The sequence below is a fragment of the Notamacropus eugenii genome, chromosome 4 (genome assembly GCF_028372415.1).
Source record: "Notamacropus eugenii isolate mMacEug1 chromosome 4, mMacEug1.pri_v2, whole genome shotgun sequence".
Lineage (NCBI taxonomy): Eukaryota > Metazoa > Chordata > Mammalia > Diprotodontia > Macropodidae > Notamacropus > Notamacropus eugenii.
Window position 1 is genome coordinate 78,431,383 of NC_092875.1, and position 21,563 is coordinate 78,452,945.

General features: G+C 51.5%; 1 protein-coding gene across 2 annotated transcripts; it reads left to right on the forward strand.

The window, feature by feature from the left end:
- Positions 1 to 203: 203 nt before the first annotated feature.
- On the forward strand, positions 204 to 21,056 carry ELAVL3 (ELAV like RNA binding protein 3). 2 transcript variants are annotated; one of them, XM_072602288.1, is made up of 8 exons: positions 204 to 587; positions 5,558 to 5,774; positions 6,447 to 6,550; positions 7,877 to 8,030; positions 14,944 to 15,169; positions 15,731 to 15,769; positions 16,613 to 16,949; positions 20,974 to 21,056. In XM_072602288.1, exons 1-7 carry the CDS (start codon positions 579 to 581, stop codon positions 16,941 to 16,943), a joined length of 1,080 nt encoding a protein of 359 aa, XP_072458389.1. In that variant the 5' UTR covers positions 204 to 578; the 3' UTR covers positions 16,944 to 16,949; positions 20,974 to 21,056. The 2 variants fall into 2 exon arrangements, with proteins under 2 accessions (XP_072458389.1, XP_072458388.1); XM_072602287.1 differs by having other exon boundaries at positions 205 to 587; positions 16,592 to 16,949.
- The last annotated feature ends 507 nt before the right edge of the window (positions 21,057 to 21,563 follow it).

Here is a 21,563-nt window from a genome sequence, read left to right on the forward strand (position 1 = left end):
GCTGGTGGTATAAAGGGCCGGGGGCGGCGGCGCCGCGACACACAGCGCGCAGCTCACAGCGCGGGCCGGGGCAGGGGCCGGGGCGGGCGGGCGGGCGGGGAGCGGGGACAAGCAGGGCCGGGGCCGGGGCTGGGCGGCGGCTACAGCTGCGGCTAGGGAGGAGCATCACTATTTATTTTGGGAACCGCAGCTCCCCCTCCCCGGGGCCCCCCCGCCCCTAGCAGCCCAGAGCTAGCTGGGCAGAGCCGGGGGCGTCACCAGCTCCCCCGCCCCCCCCCGACGCCGCCGCCCCCCCAACTCCATCTTCACGCTCTCGCCTCTCCCTCCTCCGCGGCCGCCGCCTCCCCATCAGGGTTGGGCCTCCTGGATCGCTGCTGCCGCCGCTATCCTCGGTCCTCCCGATTATCCCCCAGTTCCCCAACCCCTCTTCGAGGGAGCGGCCGCCTCCGGAGTTAACGAGCGGTGAAGCTCAGGCCGCGGGCCTCGCATGGTGCCGGGGCCTCTGGGCTGACGGACGCCCGAATCCGGGCCCCCCAGAGCCGCCTCTAGCCAAAACCGCGCCCGCCGGACCCAGAAGAATGGTCACTGTAGGTATCCTCTGTCCGCTGAGCGGCTCGCGAAGGGACGGGATGGGGGGGGAGGGGTGGCGGATTTGGAGGATGATAGGGCATTTGGAGGAGGGAAGTGAAGAATGGGTCGATTTGCTGGGCGTCCACCTCACCCCTCCACCCCCCACCCCGTGAAGCCAAGCTGGGTCCCCTCCCCCTTCTCCTGCCTGAGGATGCTGAAGCGCTGCGGACTCAGGAGCCTCAGGGGCCTGGTGGGGGGAGGGTAAGAATGGGCCCGAGCGTTAGAAGGGTGAAGGGAGGGGGAAACGACGGGGGGGGGGGGGGGGGATGGGAATGGAGGGCCCTAGGGAGAAAGGAATAGGCTCGACAGCCTGGGAAGGGGGAGAATGAAAATGGGGCCTTGGATGGGGGAGGAAGATTGATATATAATAGAGTGAACTGAGGGTGGGGACTGGCCTGGAAGACTGAGAGGAGGGGGGCGATGGATAGGGTTGGGCCTGAGTCCGAGCGGAGATTAGGAGGGATCCTCTTGGGATAGAGATTGGGGAGATGCTGTGTAGAGATGGATCGAGAGTCCTGGGGAAGGGAGAGGTGACTAAAATGAGATGAGGATGGGGCCTCAGGGATGGGGGAGGGTTGAACGGGTTTGGATCCAAGCTCCAGCTCCGGCGTATTTGGGGGGATATGGGGGGGGGGGGTGAGGACGGGAAGAGATGGATGAAGATGTGGGCCTAGATCCAATGGGATCCTGCATCCTTGGGGGATGGAACTCGAGGAGATGGGGATGGAGAGATGGAGCCTGAATGGGGGAAACGAGCCGGGTGGGGCTGCGTTGCGCTGCGCAGGGCCCGGGGGAGCGGCGGTGGCAGACTCAGGGAGTGGGCCACTGAGCGGGGGCGCTATTGCTGTCTGGGGGGAGGGGGGAAGGCGGGTGTGTCCAAGGACTGGCGTTACATCGAGATTCTGGGGTCTTGGGCCGGGCGGGGGCTGGGGGGGGCGGTGTTTGTCCTCCGCCCGGTCGACCTTGCGGCAGGAGGGGCGGGGGCCCGGCGGGGGGGGGGGGGGCTGGGGGCGCTGTGCCCGCCCTGTTGGAATGCCGCGGGCCCGGCCCGAGACATCTCTTTGTTTCTCGGCTCTTCTCGCCACTGCCGCCGCCGCCGTCTTGCGCGGACGCCTTCGCAGCCGCCTCGGGTTTGGGCGGGGGGGGGGGGGGGGGTGGTAGTAGCGGGGGGAGTGGGAAGAAGGAAAGAGGAGTCGGGAGAAGTGCTTCACTCGGGTGGGGGCTCCCATCCTCTTCCCAGGGGTGGTCACGAACCGAGGGTGGGGATGGGGGATGGGGGGAGTGAGGGTCATCGATGCAGCAGCAGAGGAGGGGAAGGGAGGGCTGCGGCAGGGGTAGGACCAACCTAACCCCACTCCCCTGGAAGACTCCGAGCCCCAACCCCCCGGTACCAAGCCTCCCAGTTCAAAGACCCACGCATTTATTACCACCAAGACCCTCGAGACCTCCAAAAATCCCTCACTACCAGTATAGGTTTCGGGGGCCTATATGCCTCCAAGCTCTTCAGAAGACCACGGTCTTGCAGACCTGGACCCGCCTCCCCCCAATCCCTGTTCCGGTTCCTTCGGAGAAAAAGGTCGATCCCTGGGCGCCGACTTCTAGCCCCAAATCCACCTGCCATCCAGTCTCTGCCCCCCGCCCAGGGCGTGTCTGAAGGACACCCTCCTTTCTGCCCCCCCCCTTCAATCCCCACCCCTAGAACCTAGTGAGGCCAGTGACCGGCAGGGGGAGTGGCCTCAGACTGAGCTGGGCGCCCTGGGGCGAAGGGGCTCGGGCTCTGCCTCGGGGTGACCTTGAGCGGGAGGAGCAGTGGAGGAGCGGGCTCGGGGGCTGCAGAAGGCGCTCGCGTCTCGGTGCTTCGGCCCCGCCCCGCCAGACCCCACCCAACCAGACCCCACCCCACAGTGCCTCGCCCCGCCGGGTTAGGCCAGAAGGTTTTCAGCAGCCAGGGAGCTGGCCAGTTCCCGGGCTCTGAGCCCCTCCCACATTGGCCCCGCCCCTCCAAGCCCCTCCTACCCCGGCCCCGCCCGGAGCCCTTTGGGGTTCCAGGCAGCTCCTTCCAGCGCCCAGCAGGCAGCCCCATTCCGCGAGTGATTTTCCTGCCCGCAGCCTTCTTTCTCTCGACCTCCCTTCTGTACCTGGACTCGCTGCCTTCCTTTGTTTCTGTTTTTTCCCCCTGCTGTCTCTATCTCTTAAGTCTCTGTTTCTAGAGCTGTATCTCTGTCCCTGCCTTGCCCTTCCTACCCTGTCTTTCACTCTGCTCTCCATCCCTTCCCAATCCCCCGCCACTGTCCAGTTTGCTCTGCCCCTGGTTCTGGCACTAGTCCTCCCCCGCCCGCTTTGTGCCTATCTGATCCTGCCCTTTGCTTTGTCTCTACCGCTAATGTCTCTCTGCCCTGTCTCTGCATTCGAGTCCACTATTCGAATATCTCTGTTCCAGCCAGGGTATATTTTTCCTTGTTCCTTTCCCTCAGCTTTCTGTTCCCTGCTTGTCTCATTTACCATATCTCTGTACTTGTCCATTCCTATCCTTACCACCCCTGTTTTCATACTGCTGTTCTATGTTCTGTCCTGGCCCCTCTCTGTGCCTCAGTCTCTGTCTTTCCTGTTCCTCTACCTCCCTCTCCCTTATCTACTTCTGAGTCTCAAGGCACCAGAGCTCTCCCTGTGTCTTCCAGCCTGTACACACTGCTTCTCTCTTTCTGGCTCCCCTTGTCTCCCTACCAAGATTTTTTGCCTTTTCATACTTAACTTCTTATCCTGGGGCCAGGATTGGGTTTGACTAGCAATTCTCCTGCCTTTCCAGGGGCCCAGGGTTCATATATTCCTAGAAATTGGGAAGCAATGTATTCCTAAGCCCCTGTCCTCTCCCCATCTTTTCTACAGTGATGAAAGAGACAAATAGGTGAGTGTGCAGAGAAGACCCTTTCCCTAGAGCCTACCCCATGTCAAACTTTAGAGCCTTTGCTTTCCTCTTCCTGAGTAAATCAGGCAAAATGCTATAGAGAGACTCAGGATTCACAAATGATCAAGGACCCTACTACACTGGGGAACATCTGAATTATTGGAGGTAACAGTTGAAGCTCCCTCTAACCCCCAGCACAGTTTGTTGAGGGGAGGAGGCTGGGTGAGTTGGGTGGGGCAGATCTTGGAAAATGAAAACTTGAGGAAAAGGTTTATCAAATTTTCATGGTGTTTGTAAGGAATGTGGATCTGTAGGGAGGGTGGGGGTGAAGGCAAGAAAGGATAATTGCCTTAGGGAGGGAATACCTTCCCAGTAAACTGAGGCAGGACTGTGAGGAGAGTCAGGGAAAGAGACCTTTATAGCACAAATGTGGCCCAGAACTCCAGGATCCCCTTTTCTCTAGGCATAAAAGGGTGGGGGTATGGGAATGCCAGAGCCTTAAGCCCGGTGGTGGCAGGCAGCCCTCGTGCCGCTGACGCCACCACTCAATGCCCCATTGTTGGGAGGAGGAGGGGCTGGAGGGGTGTGTTTGTATGTGTCTGTGTCTCTGTATTTGTCTCCCTGTGTGTCTGTAGTCTCTCTGTCTCTGTGTCTCTGTGTGCTAGGGAATCTTAACTTCCTATGCCTCAGGTGTGTTTGTGACTGAAATGCTACTTCCCAAATGTTAGGACCAATTCACTCTGTAGGGGCATCTGTTTTGGGACTTCTCTGTGTAGAGAAGACATTTTTTAGATTACGGAATGTAGAGCTGGAAGACCTTATCGGTCATCACTCCTCTCATTTTACAGAACAACAAACTGATTTGGCCCAGAATGGAGAAGTAAATTACCTAAAGTCACACATATATAGTAAATGACAAAGTCCAGATTCAAACCTAGGTCCTCTGACTCCAAACCCAGTGAAGGGGGTGGGGAGGGGAGGAGTGTCTACATATTGGGAGATGGTTTCTGACTTGTTGGGGAGAGGGAAAATAGTCAGTTGAGCTGGGACTGGGGTAATGGGGTGCTTCTCTTAGTCCAGTGAAGAATTTCCATGGCAACCAGCCAAGGCCTTCTCTCTGCAGTCCAAAGAGAGAAAAGATACAAGAGACAGAAAGTATGTGAAGGCTTGGGGTTTTTGTTTTCTTTTTTGAGAATGCCTAACTCTCCTTTCTCTGAAATTATCTCTGCATCTCTGTGTCTGTGGGCATCACCATCATTTCTTGCCTCTGCTTCAGAGTGTCTGGGCATTCCCTACACATGTTTCTCTGGTCTTCTGAATGCATGTCTCTGGATCTCCAGGCAGCCTTTTGTAGATATGTCTCTGCCTCTGTATTTGTTTCTTCTTTTACTATTTCCAAGTCTATCTCTGGTCAGGATGTGGCTCTTGTCCCAGCAATGGAAACCTCCCTCCTCCACCCCCACCCCCGACAGGGGCCATATGCCAGGCTGGACTGGTGCAGGCGGGGCAGAGAGGGGATGGATCCTGTCTTGATCTGATCCCCATTAGAGGCTTAGCCAGCTCAGCCCTGGATGAAATTGAAACTGCTAAGTCTCAGGGTTGGGGTGAGGTCAGTGCTCTGAGATGCATAGCTGGAGGAAGTCATGGCAGAGCATCCTTCTAGGGAGGCCCAAACACCCTCTCTGGGGATAGCAGGGAGGATGATCACTTGGCCTATACCAGGAAGGTCAGGGGCAGCAAATGGGGTCTCAGCCCCTGTGGGGTTCACAAGTTATACTAGTAGTTCTTTATGCACCTGCCCCTCTCCATGGGTGTTTCAAGTTCTGTGCTTAGGGAGGCTTTAGGGCTCTGCAATTCAAGCTTACATCTGGACTGGAACTCCAATTCTATCACCAAGGTTCCATATTCTCTTGTCTACTCTCCATTTCCACAGACCCAGGTAGTCTTAATCTGGGTTCTCTGTCTCTGAGCACTCCTTTCCCACGGTCCCTCACCAAGCATGGCTCCTTTTGTCTCCAGCAGATAATTAGCACCATGGAGACTCAGGTGTCCGGCGGCCCCCCCCCTACGGCCCTGCCCAATGGGCCGCTTGTCAGCACCAACGGAGCCACGGATGACAGCAAGACCAACCTCATTGTCAACTACCTGCCCCAGAACATGACGCAGGAGGAGTTCAAAAGCCTCTTTGGCAGCATTGGGGAGATTGAGTCCTGCAAGCTGGTTCGGGACAAGATCACAGGTAAGGGTCCCAGCCCTGGAAGGGGAGTGGGGGTGGACGATGTCCCAAAGGGAACAAAGTCAGGACTAGAGAAGGGAAAATGAGCCCACAGGTGGCCCACGGAAAAGGAGAATGAAAGGAGAGGAGCCAGACTAGGACAAAGCCCTAGTGGGTGGCCATGGGAAGAGGTGGGGGAGGTCATGAATGGGGAAGAGAGATGAAATCACAGGTGGCGCTAGGGAGGGAGTGAAGGAAAGAGGTCCCAGATGGCCCTGAGTTTGAGGGACAAAGTCATGGGTGGCATGAAGTCACAGATCCTGATCCAGAGAAAAGGGAAGATAGGGTCACAGGTGGAAGGGGAAAGGGGCAGAGTGTCATAGATCCAGCCTGAATGGGGGAGGATGAGGTCAGGGAGAGAGAGGGGTCATGGGTCTAAGGTCACTATCCTGGACTCAGGATTTTGAGAGCCTAGAGGTTTGGATTTTGAGGGATCTGAGTTTGGGAGTTGGGGACTATAAATTTGGGATTCTAGGATCTATCAAATGAAATAATATAAGTACTTTGTGAACCTTAAAACACCACATAAATAATATATATTATATAGGAGACCACTATGTCTAACTATGAAGACTTCAGTTTCAAGGTTATTTGTCCCCTTCTGATACCCCCATCCCTCCCCTCCATCCCCCTCAGGGCAAAGCTTGGGCTACGGCTTCGTGAATTACGTGGACCCCAATGATGCGGACAAAGCCATCAACACCCTCAATGGCCTCAAGCTGCAGACCAAGACCATCAAGGTCAGCCCCCTGCGCTTGGACTGCTCCCCAAAATGGGGTCAGCCCCCTGCGCCCCAGGCAGGGCGGACAGAAGGCTGACCCGGGGTCAGGGATGGGGGAGGGGACCAGCTTGGCACTTTCCATGTTTTTGTCATGGAAATGGAGGGAGGGGCCCATCTGGTGCCTGAGCTGCCTAATTAGGGCATGGTGGGGGGAAGGGGGATTAGTGACCACAGGCCCCGCCCCTCCCCCTTTGTCTGTGTCCTTGTGAGTTTTTGCCTCTGTGTGAGTGTGTATGTAAGTGTGAGTGTGTGTGTGTGATCGATCAAGTGAGTGTGTGTGTGTGTGTGTGTGTGTGTGTGTGTGTGTGTGTCGGGGTTGGTGGGGGAGAGGATCACAGTTGCATCAGAGAAGGGAAGGAACTATGTAGAGTGGGAGGCCCAGCTTCTGGACCCCTGGGTTTCTGTTGATTCAGAAGAGAAGCAGGGTCAAAGCTTGGGTCAAGACCCCCCACCCAGGGCTTTCCCTCTATCTTTCCATCTCTCTTCAGGTCTGTTTCTGTTTCATTGACGATATGTCCCTGTCTCCTGTCCCGGTCTGTCTACGTCTTTCTCTGTCTTTGTTTCCCTCTCTCCATTTCTTTCTCCCTTTCCCTCCCCCTTTTCCCCCTCCCCCTAACTCTCTCCTTCTCTCTCACGCTCTTTCCCTCTCTCTGTCATTTGCACATCTTTGTCTCTTTCTGTCCTGGCTCTTTTTCCCCCCTCTGTCTCTGTCTGTATCTTTCTCCTGATTCTGTCTCTGTGTTACTGTCTTTCTCGAACTAGAGGGGAAAGGGTGTCTCTACCCTGGAAATCTGGGTGGGGGAAAGGAGAGGCTCCGAGGTGACTTCTCCACACCTTGGCGGGGAGGGTGAGTCTTCTCAAAATCTAGGTTCCCTCACTCCCCCACCCCAGGAGGTGGGAAACACAAGATGAGAGATTGGAGTTTCCATAGAAAATGCTTTGATTTGCCCCATCACCTCCTTCCCAAAGTACTGTCGCCTCCCCAAATTCCTGTGTCTGTGACTCTGGGCATTTGCCTGTGGGGACATTGAGGCTCCTAGGAAACAGAGGCTTTTGGAACCTGTCTGGGGCTCAACCTCAGGAAGTCCAGGTGGTCTAGTTCTGGATCTTCCTTTGCCTTGCTGTGTGATTGACTATAGGGAGGCCCCTTTCTCCCCAGACTAGTCCTCACTTTCCCTCTTTATAGAACGGGAAGGGAAGGGTGGGGGTGGTTGGACTCTAAGCCAGGGGTTATCCCCTCATTCCCACTGGCCCTGGATCCCGCATGGGTCCCTAATACCCCCAGGTGTCCTACGCCCGGCCCAGCTCTGCCTCCATCAGAGATGCCAACCTGTATGTGAGTGGCCTCCCCAAGACCATGAGCCAGAAGGAAATGGAGCAACTCTTCTCCCAGTACGGGCGCATCATCACCTCCCGAATCCTCGTAGATCAGGTTACAGGTCAGCACAGCCCATCCTGCCTCATTTGGCCCAAGGGTGGGAGGGGGAAGAATTGATGGGAGTGGGAAGTTAATCAGAGGCTCTCTAGGAGCTCACAGAATCACAAAGATCAGATATGTAGGTCCAACCCCTTCATTTTACATAAGGGGAAACTGAGGTCTGGACTTGCCCAAAGTCATACTGCCAACTAACTTATCTTTGGAACTGAACTCAGTCTCAGGATTTTGCCTCAGGTCTCTTACCCCATACCTGGCACTGACTTGGTCAAGCCATGGAGGTAAGAGTGAAATGCTGGATAGGACCAGTGTGCTGGTGAAGAGACCACTTAGTTTGGTACAAAGCAAAGAGGGCAGGGGAACGGGAAAGAGGACTGGAGAGGAAGTGACTGCAGAGGAGGATGTGTTTTGAGTCCAAGGCTTAGAGTCTCAGTTGATCATAAGCGGAAAGGAGCATCAGAATAAAAGGGGCTTGAGTGCCAAGATCCAGACACTTTGCCACAGCAAGGGCCTGTCCCCTATTTCCTGCTCAGGGCAGAATTGGTCGATGAGCTGCACTTTGCAGGGCATTGATTGAAGTATTGATCAGAGTCACTGATCTGGTACCTCAGGCACTGTGGGGCCCTCTCCCTCTCTGTCCCAATTCTCTCCTCCCCCACATATGTGCCTTTGGGCATAGGGCAGTGGGGGTGGGAGGGTGGATAGAAGCCTCAAATTATCTCCCTCCTTACCTAGTAAGGTCAAAGAACGTCACATTTAGAAGGGGATCTCAGAGCTCATTTAGTCCAACCTGCGTCCAAATAGGAATGTCCCTGACAGGATTCATCTGGTTTCTACTTGAAAATCTCCACTCTGAGACTGTTCTAATTATTAGGAAATTCTTTCCACACACCTATGTGTCTCTCTCTCTGCAGCTTCCACCCATAGTTCCTAGTCCTTCCCTAGGGATCTAAGTAGATCGAATCTATCTCTTTTTCCATGCCCTTCAAATACTTGAAAACAGTTCTCATATCCCCCACCCCCTTCTCTTCTTCAGATTAACTATGCACAGTTCTTTCAACTCACGGAAAGTACAGGCTGTTTACATGTCCTAAGTTAACCATCCTCTTGGTTACCTTCCTTTGAACACGCTCCAATTTGTCGGTCTTTCTGACGCTTTTCTAACATGTGGTACCCAGGGGTTAAAGCAGTTCTCCAGATAGAACTTGTCCTGGTCTGAGTGACACAAAACCTAGGGGAGTAGTAACAACTTCCCTTCGTAGGGCAATGTCTCATTGTCTCATTTGACCCTCACCACTAGTCCCTGGAGACAGGTGCTATTATTATCCCCATTTTACAGATGAAGAGACAGACTCATAGAAGTTCTATGAGCCCAGGTTCACAGTGCTAGAAAGTGACAGCCCCAGGTCTTCCTGATTCCAACATTGGTACAAAGCTGTTAGTCCCTACTTGCTCTACTATGAGTGCATCCTAACAGGACATGAGATTTTTTTTTTATCTCTACGTTAGACTATTAACTAATACGGAGCTTTATAATCTACCCAAATGTCAAGATCCACACACAGTCATGCCTCTCTTCCTCTGTAATTGTGACTTGTGTGAACCAAGAGTAGTACTTAAGTCCTTCGTCCTTACTGAACTTCATTTTAGGAGCATATATTTAGAGCAAAGTTATCTCAGAGATCATCCAGTCCAATTCTCTAATTTTACAGATGAAAAAAAATTCCCAGAGAAGGGAAATGACTTGTCTGAGGTCATACAACTGACTAACCTCATATCCTTCAGACTTTGGCCCGTCATCCTAGTCAAGATGTTTTGGGATGCTAGACTACTGGTGAGCAGTCTTCTTTAGTTGGAATGTCGAAAATATTAAAAACACAATGCCTGGCATGCAATAGGTACCTAATAACCATTTATTGGCTGACTGAGTGTGAGGCAAGGCTGGAAGAGGTTATTCAGAGCCAGATTGTCAAGATCTTGAATTTCATCCTAAAGAGACAATTATTTTTCTTGATAGGCAATGAAGGGCCATGAGTTTTTTGAGCAGAAGGATCACATAATCAGAATAGTTTGTGAGAAGTTTGTCTTACAACATTCTGAAGGTTAGGCTTAGGAAGTCAATGATGAAAGGTCCTAATACAGAGGTCCTAGAGAGAGGAAAAGAGGACCTGACTGAGTTCAGGTAATTGCAATGGAAGCAGAAACAAGGAAATGGAAGGAAGAGGGATTATAGAAGAACTTTGGCAACTCATCAGAAGTGGAGATCAATAGAGATTGAAATATCACATATGACATAGATTTTATGTCTTGAGTGTCTTGGAAGGTGGAGCCAACGTAAACATGGAGGTTCCAAGGAGGGGGAGGTTTTGAGGTCTGAAAACAGTGACTATATACTTTCTGTCCCATAGTGCATTAATGGTCTTGATTGATTTCAGCATTGCTGACTGAACATTTGATAAGTATGCCATCTATGCCTTCAAAATCTCAGTCTTTGATAAAAAAATATTAAAGAGTCCAAAGCCTCTGCCAGGTCCTTGGCACCCTCCACTAAGGACCTCTCTCTAGACAGACCTCAGTACAAGAAGCATCACTCTTTGGGTCTGGTCATTCGATAATTTCAGAATCCTCTTTGTGCAGCCTTTATCTCTACATCTTGTCCACAAGAATGTCTTGAGAGAGATTGCCAAACGTTGCAGAAATCCAGATAGACTTTATGTACATCAATCAGTCAATCAATCAGCACTTAAGAATCCACTATGTGCCAGGCATAGGCGCTTGGGGATTCAAATGTAAAAGTAAGCCAGATTCTGTCCAGAGGAGCTTAGATTCTGTTGTTGTGGTGATATGCACAGATAAATAAATACAGAAGACAAATACAAAGTAGATGGTAGTGATTTGAGGATGTGGGTAGCACTGACACCTTGGGAAATTGAGAAAGGCCTCCTGATAAAGGTAGTACCAGAGCTAAGACCCAAAGAGAGACAAGGGACTCCACAGTTGGAGAGATAAAGGGAAAGCATAGTTGACAGCTAGTGGACCGAGCTTGGCATTGAAGTGAGAGATCTGCCACTGTGGGTATGATGGGAAGTGTAATCAGCCTAGGAAAAAATGATCTGGACTGAGATTGTGAAGGGCTTTAGATACCAAAGAGAGGCATGTGTATTTTATCCTGCAGAAATGGGGAGTCACTGAGGCTTTTTGAAATTACCTAGTGTGATCTGCACTTGAAAATGTCAATTTGTCAGCTTTGTGGAATATTAGAGAGAGAACATTGAATGCAGGGGAACCTACATTCAATAAATAATTGCAGTAGTCTAGGTAAGAGGTAATGAGGGTCTGAAATATCATGGCGGCCATATGAGAAGAGAGAAGGGTTAGATGTGAGAGATGCTAAGAAGACTGACACAAGATTTGGCAGTTGTTTGGCTACGTGAAACGAGAATAAAAATTATTGTGAATGACACTGATGAATTGAAGGATAATGATGCCCTTTGGGGGGAAAATAGAGATTTTAGGTGGAGGGGGGTGGGCTTTAAGGGAAAATAGAATGGTTTAGACATGTTGAGTCTGAGATACCTGTGGGACATTGAGGTAGAGCTGTCGATGTCATTCTCCATTTTATTCAGTTTAATAACACTATCCAAAAAGAAAAAGCTTTTAGACTGCCCTTGATGAAGCCATTGTTGGCTTTTAGTGACTGCTGCCTTCCCTTGTAAGTGCTCACAGACCTCTGTAATCATTCCAGAACACTGCCAGGAATCAATATAAAGCTTAGTTAGACCTTGAGTTTCAAGACGCTTAACCTCTTCCTTTTTTGAAAATCAGGACATTTGCCCCTCTCCAGTGCAACACATTTCCCTCTCTCCATAATTTTCTTTTTTCTTTTTTTTAAGAAAAAGCTTAATTGTTGTGAGTATCTTTTGGTTTTACATTACCTTCATTTCCAAATACATTCCTCCTTCCGCTCCTCCCCAGGGACCCATCTCTCTTAACAAAGAATGAAAAAAGGGGAAAAAAGGAGGTCAGAAAACATCAGTGGAGTCTGACAGTATATGCAATATTCCACTCAGTTCTCCACCTTGGCAAAAAACCGGGGAGGGGAGAGTTATATTTTCACAGTTTCTTTCTGGGGTCACCCTTGTTCATTATAATAATATAACCTGAAGGTTTTTGTTGTTGTCCCTCCATTTTATATTGTCATAGTTGTTTTGCTTGTTGATTTCTTGGTTCTGCTGACTTGACTCTGCAGTGTTAGATGTCTTCCCATGCTTCTTGGAATTCTTCCTGTTCTTTCTTTCTTTCTTTCTGGGACAGAAATATTCTGTTACACTCAAGTGCCACAATATATTTAGCTCTTCCCTAGTTGATGGGCATCTATTTTGTTTCCAGTTCTTTGCTGCCACAAAAAAGGAATGCCATGAATATTTTGACTTATGTAGAACCTTTCTTACTGTCTTTGATCTTCTTGAAGGGTCGGCAAATTCTGTGTGATTTTTCAAAGATCCCTGGCAGTTACTCAGCACTTACACCCCACAGTTCCTTCAGTACCTTGGTTTTCTGCATTGATTCCTTTAAGTTCGTTAAATAGACTCAGCTCATAAGCTGAGTAGTTCAGCCAGGGTGGTAGCTAGAGTGAAAAAGACCGGAATTCCAATCCTGCCTCAGATATTTACCAGCTGGGCAAGTCAGCCTCTCTCAGCTTCAGTTTCCTCATCTGTAAAATGGGGATAATGATAATAGTGAGGCTCAAACGAGATAATATATGAAAAGCACTTTTCCAACCTTAAAGCACTACAGAAATGCAACCTCTTATTGAATTGTAATCATTAGAGCTCAGCTGAGGGATAGCTACAGGCTGCCTTACCATTTCGCTTGCCTGTCTAGATTTAGTCTGACCTCAGTTAAAAGATTATTCTCCTTAGAGGAAAAAGAAACAAGACAAGAGTGAAATAAATAGCTTTTCATTTTATCTGTTGCCCCTTCTCCGTGTCAACCTCATTGTGGAAAAAGGGCCCCTGCCTTTGATTTTTTCCTTTTCCTCCAACCTGGCTTTAAAAAAAAACCCAATAGCAGCTCGCCTTCTTCCAACTCTGAAAATGGTGATTTTTAATGGAACTTTTGATTGCTATATTTTGCTTTTGCATCACCTTTATTCCTAATTATATTGATCTACTTCCCTCTCTCTCCCAGATAGCCATCTCTTATAATATCCCTTATAGCAACAACAAAAATTTAAGAACAAGGGGGAAAAACACCCAGTTGAGCCAAACTAATCAACACATGGACCTAGGCCAACATCTTGTGCAGTTGTTTTCCACCCATGTTCTCCCACCTCTTTAAAGAAGTGGAGTGGGTGGATCATCTCTCTTCTTTGGGGCCACGTTTGGTCAGCTAGAATTTCGCACAAGTGAGTTTTGTGGGATTTGTGTTACCGTTCATGTTTTTTCTGTTCACGTTGTTACAGTCTTTGTGTCTATTGTTTTCCTTACTTGGCTCTGCTTCCTCTAGGTTTGTTACCCTTTCCTGCTCTCATCCCTGTGCCTCATCTCATTTGTCTTCCCATGTTTCTCCCTATTCTTCACATCCATAATTTCTTACAGTTCAGTAACATCCCATTATATTCACATGGTAGAATTTGGTTAGCCCTCTCCCAGTCTATGGACATCTACTTTCTTTGTGTGTCTTTCCTGCTTAAGGCTTTTGTCCTTGTATCCCTAGCACCTAACGCAATTTGTGGAACACACAGTAGGTGCTTTGTAAATATTTTGTTGATGGATTGATTGACACTTTAAAAAAAGGTCACCACTTTCTCTAATAACAAAGAACTGGAACTAAGTAGATGTCCATGCATTGGGGGAGTGAATGTGGGATGTAGATGTAAGGGAATATTACTGCGCTGTGAGAAAAGATGGGTATGATGGATGTAGAAAAGCATGGGTAGACTTAAATGAATGGATGCAAAACAAAATAAGCAGAAACAGGAAAAAAACAATACATACAATGGCCACAACAGTGTAAATGGAAATAACAACAACAAAACAGTTAACCTTGAATGCTATGAAATTTTAATGACCAGATTTGGCCCAAAAGAAGAGACAGAAAAAAAAAAGCATCTCCTCTCTATTCATTGCAGAGGTGGGGGAATACGGGGGTGGAACACTGTATATGATGTCAGCCTTTTTCTGGATGTATTGATTAGTTTTGTTGAACTGCTCTTTTCCCCCATCTTTTACATTCTTTCTTATAAAGGCTGACTCTCTGGGAGGTGGAGGGGGGCAGGAGAGGAGGGATCTCCTGGGAAATGTAGGAAATGTAAAAAACATCAATAAAATTTACTTTAAAAAAGAAAAACTTTTTATCATTGATTTCCTAAAACTATGCTTATAGGAACTACCACTCTTTGAAACTCATTCTCTGTTATCTCACATTGCTTTCATCTTCTGTAAATGTGTTTAAAAGATCTTAGGGGGTTCCCTGTGCCTTCCCAAGTTGGGCTCTTTGAGAGTGAACATGGCTTTGTGCAAAGAACACTGGATTCAGTCAGAAGGTCCTGGGTTCAAATCCCAGCTCTGACATTCCCCAATCCTGTGACTTTGGGCAAGTGGCTTAATACCTCTGGGTCCGTTTTCTCATTGGTAAAAATGGGAATAAAAACCTTTGTACTATCTCACAGAGTTGTGGGTAAAGTGCTTTGTAGACCTCAAAGCCCTGTAGAAATGTGAGCTATTTATTTTCTTTTGACAGTGTCCCCTTTTCTTCCTGATCAGAAGCCACCTGTGTCCTGGGGTTTAAGGGCATCAGAGCTCCCCACTGTCTCTCTCTCCCACATTGGCACAGGGTAGGAGTTATCAGAGCCCCTCCCCATACACAGGGCTCCAGAGGATCAGAGCTCCTCACCCACTCCCCCTCCTGCACAGGTGTGTCTAGGGGCGTGGGCTTCATTCGGTTTGACAAGAGGATTGAGGCAGAAGAGGCCATCAAGGGCCTGAATGGGCAGAAGCCGCTAGGCGCCAGTGAGCCCATCACTGTCAAGTTCGCCAACAATCCCAGCCAGAAGACAGGCCAGGCCCTGCTCACACACCTTTACCAGTCCTCAGCAAGGCGGTATGCAGGACCCCTGCACCACCAGACACAGAGGTTCAGGTGAGATACCTTGGGTTAGATCCTCCATCCTCCCCCTTACCTTGTTCTCAGAAAAGAAAAACCTAAGCCCAAATAAAAAACCCCATCACCAATAAAAGAACCCATCATCTCTTTCAAGCAGCAACCCCAATTTTCTACAAATATCTCCCATCATATCAGGGCATGATCTGTAGGCTGAGTGTAAGGCCTAGGCAAGGCTCTCGAAGGGCCTTAGTGGGGAAGGAAAAGATAGAGGGGAGACTGTCCCGGACACTGGACACAAGAGCACCCAGGCTGAGGCTGGGCCATGTGAGTTTCCGTGCCAGGCAGTGCCCTGGCTGGGAGGGGAAGTGCTGAGGACAGCCCTCTGAATCCTGCCCATGTTGGTCTGTAAACTTGAAGGGGACCTACTTATGAGTGCTGTCTTCCATCAGATGTATCACATGCACGCTCACATATATATATATATGTCAAGGGGTAGGCAGCATAGGAGTCATGCAGGTCTGAGCTCCCCTACCCGTGGTATCCTCTATCTCACCATCCACCAATTCAGTCACTGACCTTCCTCCCTCCCTCCCACAGGCTGGACAATTTGCTAAACATGGCCTATGGCGTAAAGAGGTAACTGGCTCCCCCAGGGCCCCTAATTTCCTGTCCCTTCCCCTCCCTCCAACCTGGGGACACCCTGATTTCTTCCCACTCCCCTTACCTTCATGCACCAAGCTCACCCCCTCCCTGGGTGCCAGGGCTGCTGCCATGGGGCTCCCTGTGTCTGTCCTCCAGCTTTTTCATGGATTCAGAACCTTCTCCTCCCCTCTCCCAGCTCTATCCCCTACCCCTAGCTCCCATCATCCTTCTCCATCCTGGACCAACTCCTAACCCCACCCTAAGTCCTCCCCCTTTCTTCACCCCAGCCCCGGCTCCATCTCCATTCTCATCCCCATCTTTCAGACAATCCCTATTCCTTATTCTCCTTTTTTCTATCTTGTTTTATCTGACTCCTCTTCCTGTTCTCCACTAATTCTTTTACCCATCTGGGTCTCTTCTGTCTCGGTCCTTTCCTCTCTATCTTAACTCTGTCTATCCTTTCTAGCTTCTGGTTCCCCTGTCCTCCTCTTCTCCTTATCTCCTCTATCTCCTGCCCCCCACTTTCAGTGCCCAATTCTCAGTCCCTTCTCGAGCCCATCCTCCTGTCATCCCAGTCCTTTCTTCCTTTTTTCCATTCTCATCCCGTTCCCTATGCTCATTTCCTTTCCATTTAGATTCCTCCTCCCATCTCCCATCCCCACCTCATTCTTCCACCTCCTTCCCTGTTCCCTGCCCTCCCCTTCCTCCTCATCCAGTCAGTCCCCTGTCCCATTCCTCCCCGCTGCCACCCCCAACCTCCTCGTCGGGCTGGTTCCCGGCCCCCCCGGCCGGACACCCGCGTTACACCCAGAGTAGTCCCCTGTCGCTCATCGCCAGGTTTTCGCCCATCACCATCGACGGCATGAGCAGCCTGGCGGGTGTGAGCCTGTCGGGGGGCGCATCGGGCGCTGGCTGGTGCATCTTCGTCTACAACCTGTCCCCGGAGGCAGACGAGAGCGTCCTGTGGCAGCTGTTCGGGCCCTTTGGGGCTGTGACCAACGTCAAGGTCATCCGCGACTTCACCACCAATAAGTGCAAAGGCTTTGGCTTCGTGACCATGACCAACTACGATGAGGCCGCCATGGCCATCGCCAGCCTCAACGGCTACCGCCTGGGTGACCGCATCCTGCAGGTCTCCTTCAAGACCAGCAAGCAGCACAAGGCGTGAGCGCCGGTGGGTGGGCCGGTGGGCCAGGCGGGCTGGGCTGGGCTGGGCGGGGCGGGCCAGGGCAGCAGATTGGCCGGGGTGCAAGTGGGTGGGCAAGGCCGAGAATCTGAGTTGGGCCAAGCTCGGGGAGGTGGGGGCGAGGGGGGTACTGACCAGACTCACGGATGGACGGGTGGACGTCTGAGCAGACCCCCACCCTCACCCCCCACGAAGAAGGAAGCAGCCACCCAAATTTAAGTCGCCCTCCTGACTCCCTAGCCCCGACCCCTAACCCCACCCCAGCAGCAGTCCTTGGCCCCCCAGTGTTAGCCCTGGTCCCACCAATGTTCCTACAGGAACATCCCTCCTCTTTTCCCCTGTTCCCCAACCTGGCCCCCCTGCTCCCCTCCTCTCCCTTTCCCCTTCCCTTGCAGCGTGACAGATGTCGACTGACAGACAGGAGGACACGCTGCAGCCACTGCTGCTAGGGGTGGGGCGGGGGCTGGGGGGCGCCAGAACCTCCCTCTCTGGACTGGAAACCGGAGGGTGGAATGGATGGCCCCTCCCCTCTCTGCCCCAGATCCTCCCGGGGATTAGGGAGCGGAATTGGGCTAGAGTGGGGGAAGGTGCTGGCCTTAGAGAGGGGCTGGGGGTGAGGGTGGGCCCCTCCTGAACCCCCTTCTTCCTTGCCCCACCCCCAGATACTGGCTCACTTGCTCACTCTCTCTCTCGATCTTCCTGAGCACTGAGCTCTTGGTTTTAGTCATTCTGAAAGTTTTTTTCTTTTTTTTTGGCAAAACAAAAACCGAAGATATAAAAACCTGGTGGTTTAGCTGGGGCTGGGGAGTCAGAGGAAGTGGGGGTTCAGGGCCCCCCATCATCCTGGGCAGATTCTGCCTGGGACCCCTGCCCTTCCAGGCCCCAGGACCAGGAGGGGTGAGGGAGGCAAAGGAACAGGTTTAAAAATCCCCAAAAAAAGAGACCTTGAGAAGGGGGCCTGGCCCCAGGAGATGGTGGGAGGTGGGCGGGGGGAGAAGCTGAAAACAGAAACACAATGGAAAAAAAGGGGAAAAAAAAGAAAACTCTATTTTTGTAAAAAGGGAAAAAGACCTTGTGGAGAATTTTTACTGGGGATTCTTGAACTTGACAAAAAAAAAAAAGACAAAAAGACAAAAAAAATGAGAGGCTTTTTGGCAGGTGAGGCTGATAGGGCTGAGGTTGGGGCCTGGAGGGGGAGAGGACAAGGGGCTCTTGAAGGGCACCCTGGGAGTGTCATACCTGAGATACACACACACACACACACACACACACATACACACAGGATCACACAATTATATATATATATGTACATATACATATACTATATATATACATATATATATACATATATATATATATATATATATATATATATATATATACATACATACATTCAAGGGGCCATCATTCACACAGGATCACACACTTTCTATCAGAGATACTTTCCATCTCCACCATACAGACATTTGCAGACATACATGAACACACAGGACCACACATGACAACACAGGCACTCCCTCTCTGCTCAACTCCCTTTCTAGAAACTGCCTCAAGGTTCCTTTCAAGGGAGCCCCAGAATGGAAGGACTTAACATACTAGCTCAGAACTAACCTTGGGGCCGGACCAGGGACCAGAGGGACACTCAGCCTCCTTGGACATGGCCCCAAGGGGTCAAAGGTCCATGCTCCCCAGCCCCAGCCATCTCCTCCTCCCCTCGTGTCAGCTTATGGGGCCCCCTGGCCTTAGGTCAGAGTGCAGGAGCTGGGCAGCCTCCCAGCACATCCTGATCTGGAGCCCAGGCTAGGCCATAGTAACTTCAGGCCAGGGCCTGGTTCTTGGGCTCATTCTGGGGGAGCCTGAGAGAATGGGGTATGTGTGGAGACAGGGGCTCTTTCTTTTTCCTCTGCCACTACACCCTCTCTCCCTAGAACCAGTGGGACTGGGGCCAGTGCCAAGAGGGGCGCAGAGCCCAGATCTCAGCCCTAGTCAGGGTCAGGGCTGTGGGAGCAATGACCATATTGTTTGGGAAGAAAGTTGTACCTCCCTTTAACCAGTGGGAGTCAGGATGGGAGGGAGCTCATCCCCCAAACCCTGTGGTCCCAAAGGCATAGGGTCAGTGCCGGCCACTCCCCTCAGCTACACAGTCCTGGTCTCCTAGACACCAATCTTCCATCCCTATTCCCCCTATCGTGGGGCTGGGCCACAGGAGGCCTGCCTCTCTTTGGGAGGCAGGTGGTGAGACTATCCCCTAGACCTTGGGCAGCCAACATCCCTCCCTATCCCGAAGTGGACAAGCCCTGGCCCTGGTGCTGTGGGGGCCTGAGCTGGCCCCACTCTCCCATCCAAACCCACCTTCTGGGAACAATACAAAGAGGGAAGTAGACACACCTGACCTCCTCTCCCACCCTGACACACCTTCACCTAGGTCCCTCCCAAACCTCTCCTTGGTTCAGGGAAACTGAGGCAGCCCCCAGGCCCAGGCCCTGACCCTGGCCCATCCCCCAACCCCTCCATCCTTCCTCTTCCCCCCACTCCACCTCCCATCCCGTCTGGAATGTGCATTTATAGTTTCTGTTTTTTCGTTTCAACAAAAGCGAAGACCGTGGCCCGGTCCCGGCCCTGGCCCCCTTGGTCCGCGGGCTGCCCAGCTCGGCCTCAGTCCAGTGAGACACCATTCACCCAAGTCAGCTTCTTCCTCGTTTCCCGTTAGGCGTTAGTTTGGGGCCCGGCCCCCTCCCTGCGCCCCCTCCGTCCTGTGCTCCCCTGTGTTCGTAGGTGTCTGTGGAGCTTCTGCTACGAGACAAGAAAAAACAAACAAAAACCCACAAAAAGCAAAAAACAACAAAAACACCAAAAAAAACAAAAAAGCAGCCGCAGCGAACAAAAACCCTAAAAAATGAGAGAGAGACTGGCACCGATAACTTACTGCGCCTTTTTGCAGAACTTAGCTTCTTGTAGTTTTAACTTATTGTTAACTCAACTATTTATTATTCTTCCGGCCGCGTGAGGACGTTTGTGTATATTTCTGTTCCTTCATCCTAGCCACAAGCTAAAGGACAGGTTTTTAATTTGCTGAGAAGTGGTTTATGCCTAATTTATTTATCCGAGGGGACAGACGTGGAGTTGGATGAGAATCCTGGCGAGTACCTGGAGGGAGCGGCTGGCGGCCGGCCGGGGAGGGCAGCGGGAGGGCGGCAGGACCCGGGCGGACGCTTCTTCGGTGGGGTTCTTCGATGTGCTCTATGATTTTGCTCTTGTCTTGTTGGGTACTTTTTTCAGTCCTCATTCTATTAGCTGGTGAAGACTTAAGCTTGTCGTTTATCTACACGGATCTATTTATTCTTGTGAATTTTCTAACCCCACCTTCCTCCCCAGACCCAGAGCAGGGTGGACCCTGCGGGAAGGAGGGATAGGAGAGGCCCCCCCCGCCCCCCAGGCCCGGCCCCAGGTGTCCCCCACCTTGGCCCTGTGCTCCCCCCTCCTCTCTCCCCGTTTCTTGGGGCTTTTCCCCCTCCGCCCTTGACACGTGTGAGCACGTATGTGCACACCTGTGTGCAGCGTGTCCTGAGGCTTCTCGGAGCAATAAGGGCGGGCTGGGGGCTTGGGGGGGGGCAGCGGGGGCCTTAGGGCCGGGCTCTGCTGAGCAGGAGAGAGAGGCGCCCCCTCCCCGCTCCCCCCTCCCCCAAACTCCCACTCCCCAGGCAGAGCCCCCTCCCCTCCCCACCCACACAGCTTGGGATATTTTTTTCTAAAACTAAATTAAACTCAGCCAGGCTCCCATGGCCAGGCCCCCTCCTTCCCCCAAAGGGGAGGGGAGGGGGCCCTGGTCTTCCACATCCCTGGAGGGGGCTGGCAGGCAGGAGGGGGCTCTGCCCACTCCTCACTTCATCCTGCTATTTATTCGGATGATTTCAAATCATGACAGAGTCAATGTTGGAGGATCAAAAAAAACTGTAAAAAGAAAAAAAAAACACTTTGCGTTGAGTTTAGACTATTTATTATGGGATTACAGGCCTGACGCTGTAACAGACTTTTACATGGAATCGTTGGATTATTTGTACTTTTCATGCCAGAAAATAAAAGTTCAGAATCTTATGGGTGTTGCGTGTGTGTGTGAGACTGAGCGCGTCTGCTGGTACTCGTGTCTGAACGTGTATGTGAGATCCAGCTTCTGTTTGCCCTTGACAAGGTGTATCATGGTGGGGGGAGTGCAGGGGTGCTGTCTGCACTGGGATGGTGTCCGCACTGGGATGGTGTCCGCGCAGGGGTGCTGTCCGCGCAGGGATGGTGTCCGCGCAGGGGTGCTGTCCGCGCAGGGGTGCTGTCTGCACTGGGATGGTGTCTGCACTGGGATGGTGTCTGCGCAGGGGTGCTGTCTGCGCAGGGGTGCTGTCTGCACTGGGATGGTGTCTGCGCAGGGGTGCTGTCTGCGCAGGGATGGTGTCTGCGCAGGGGTGCTGTCTGCGCAGGGGTGCTGTCTGCGCATTGGGTAACTTTCATTTTCCTACATTTTGTTAATGCCTTGCTGCAGAAAGAGCCTGAGACTCAGACACGAGACCAAAGCCTGAATCCCACCTCAGACACTTAGGGTTACGTGATTGA

Coding starts and splice junctions, on each gene's coding strand:
- ELAVL3 (XM_072602287.1), top strand. Junction 5,775..6,446: donor GGTTCGGGACAAGATCACAG/GTAAGGGTCCCA, acceptor CATCCCCCTCAG/GGCAAAGCTTGGGCTACGGC. Junction 8,031..14,943: donor CCTCGTAGATCAGGTTACAG/GTCAGCACAGCC, acceptor CCTCCTGCACAG/GTGTGTCTAGGGGCGTGGGC.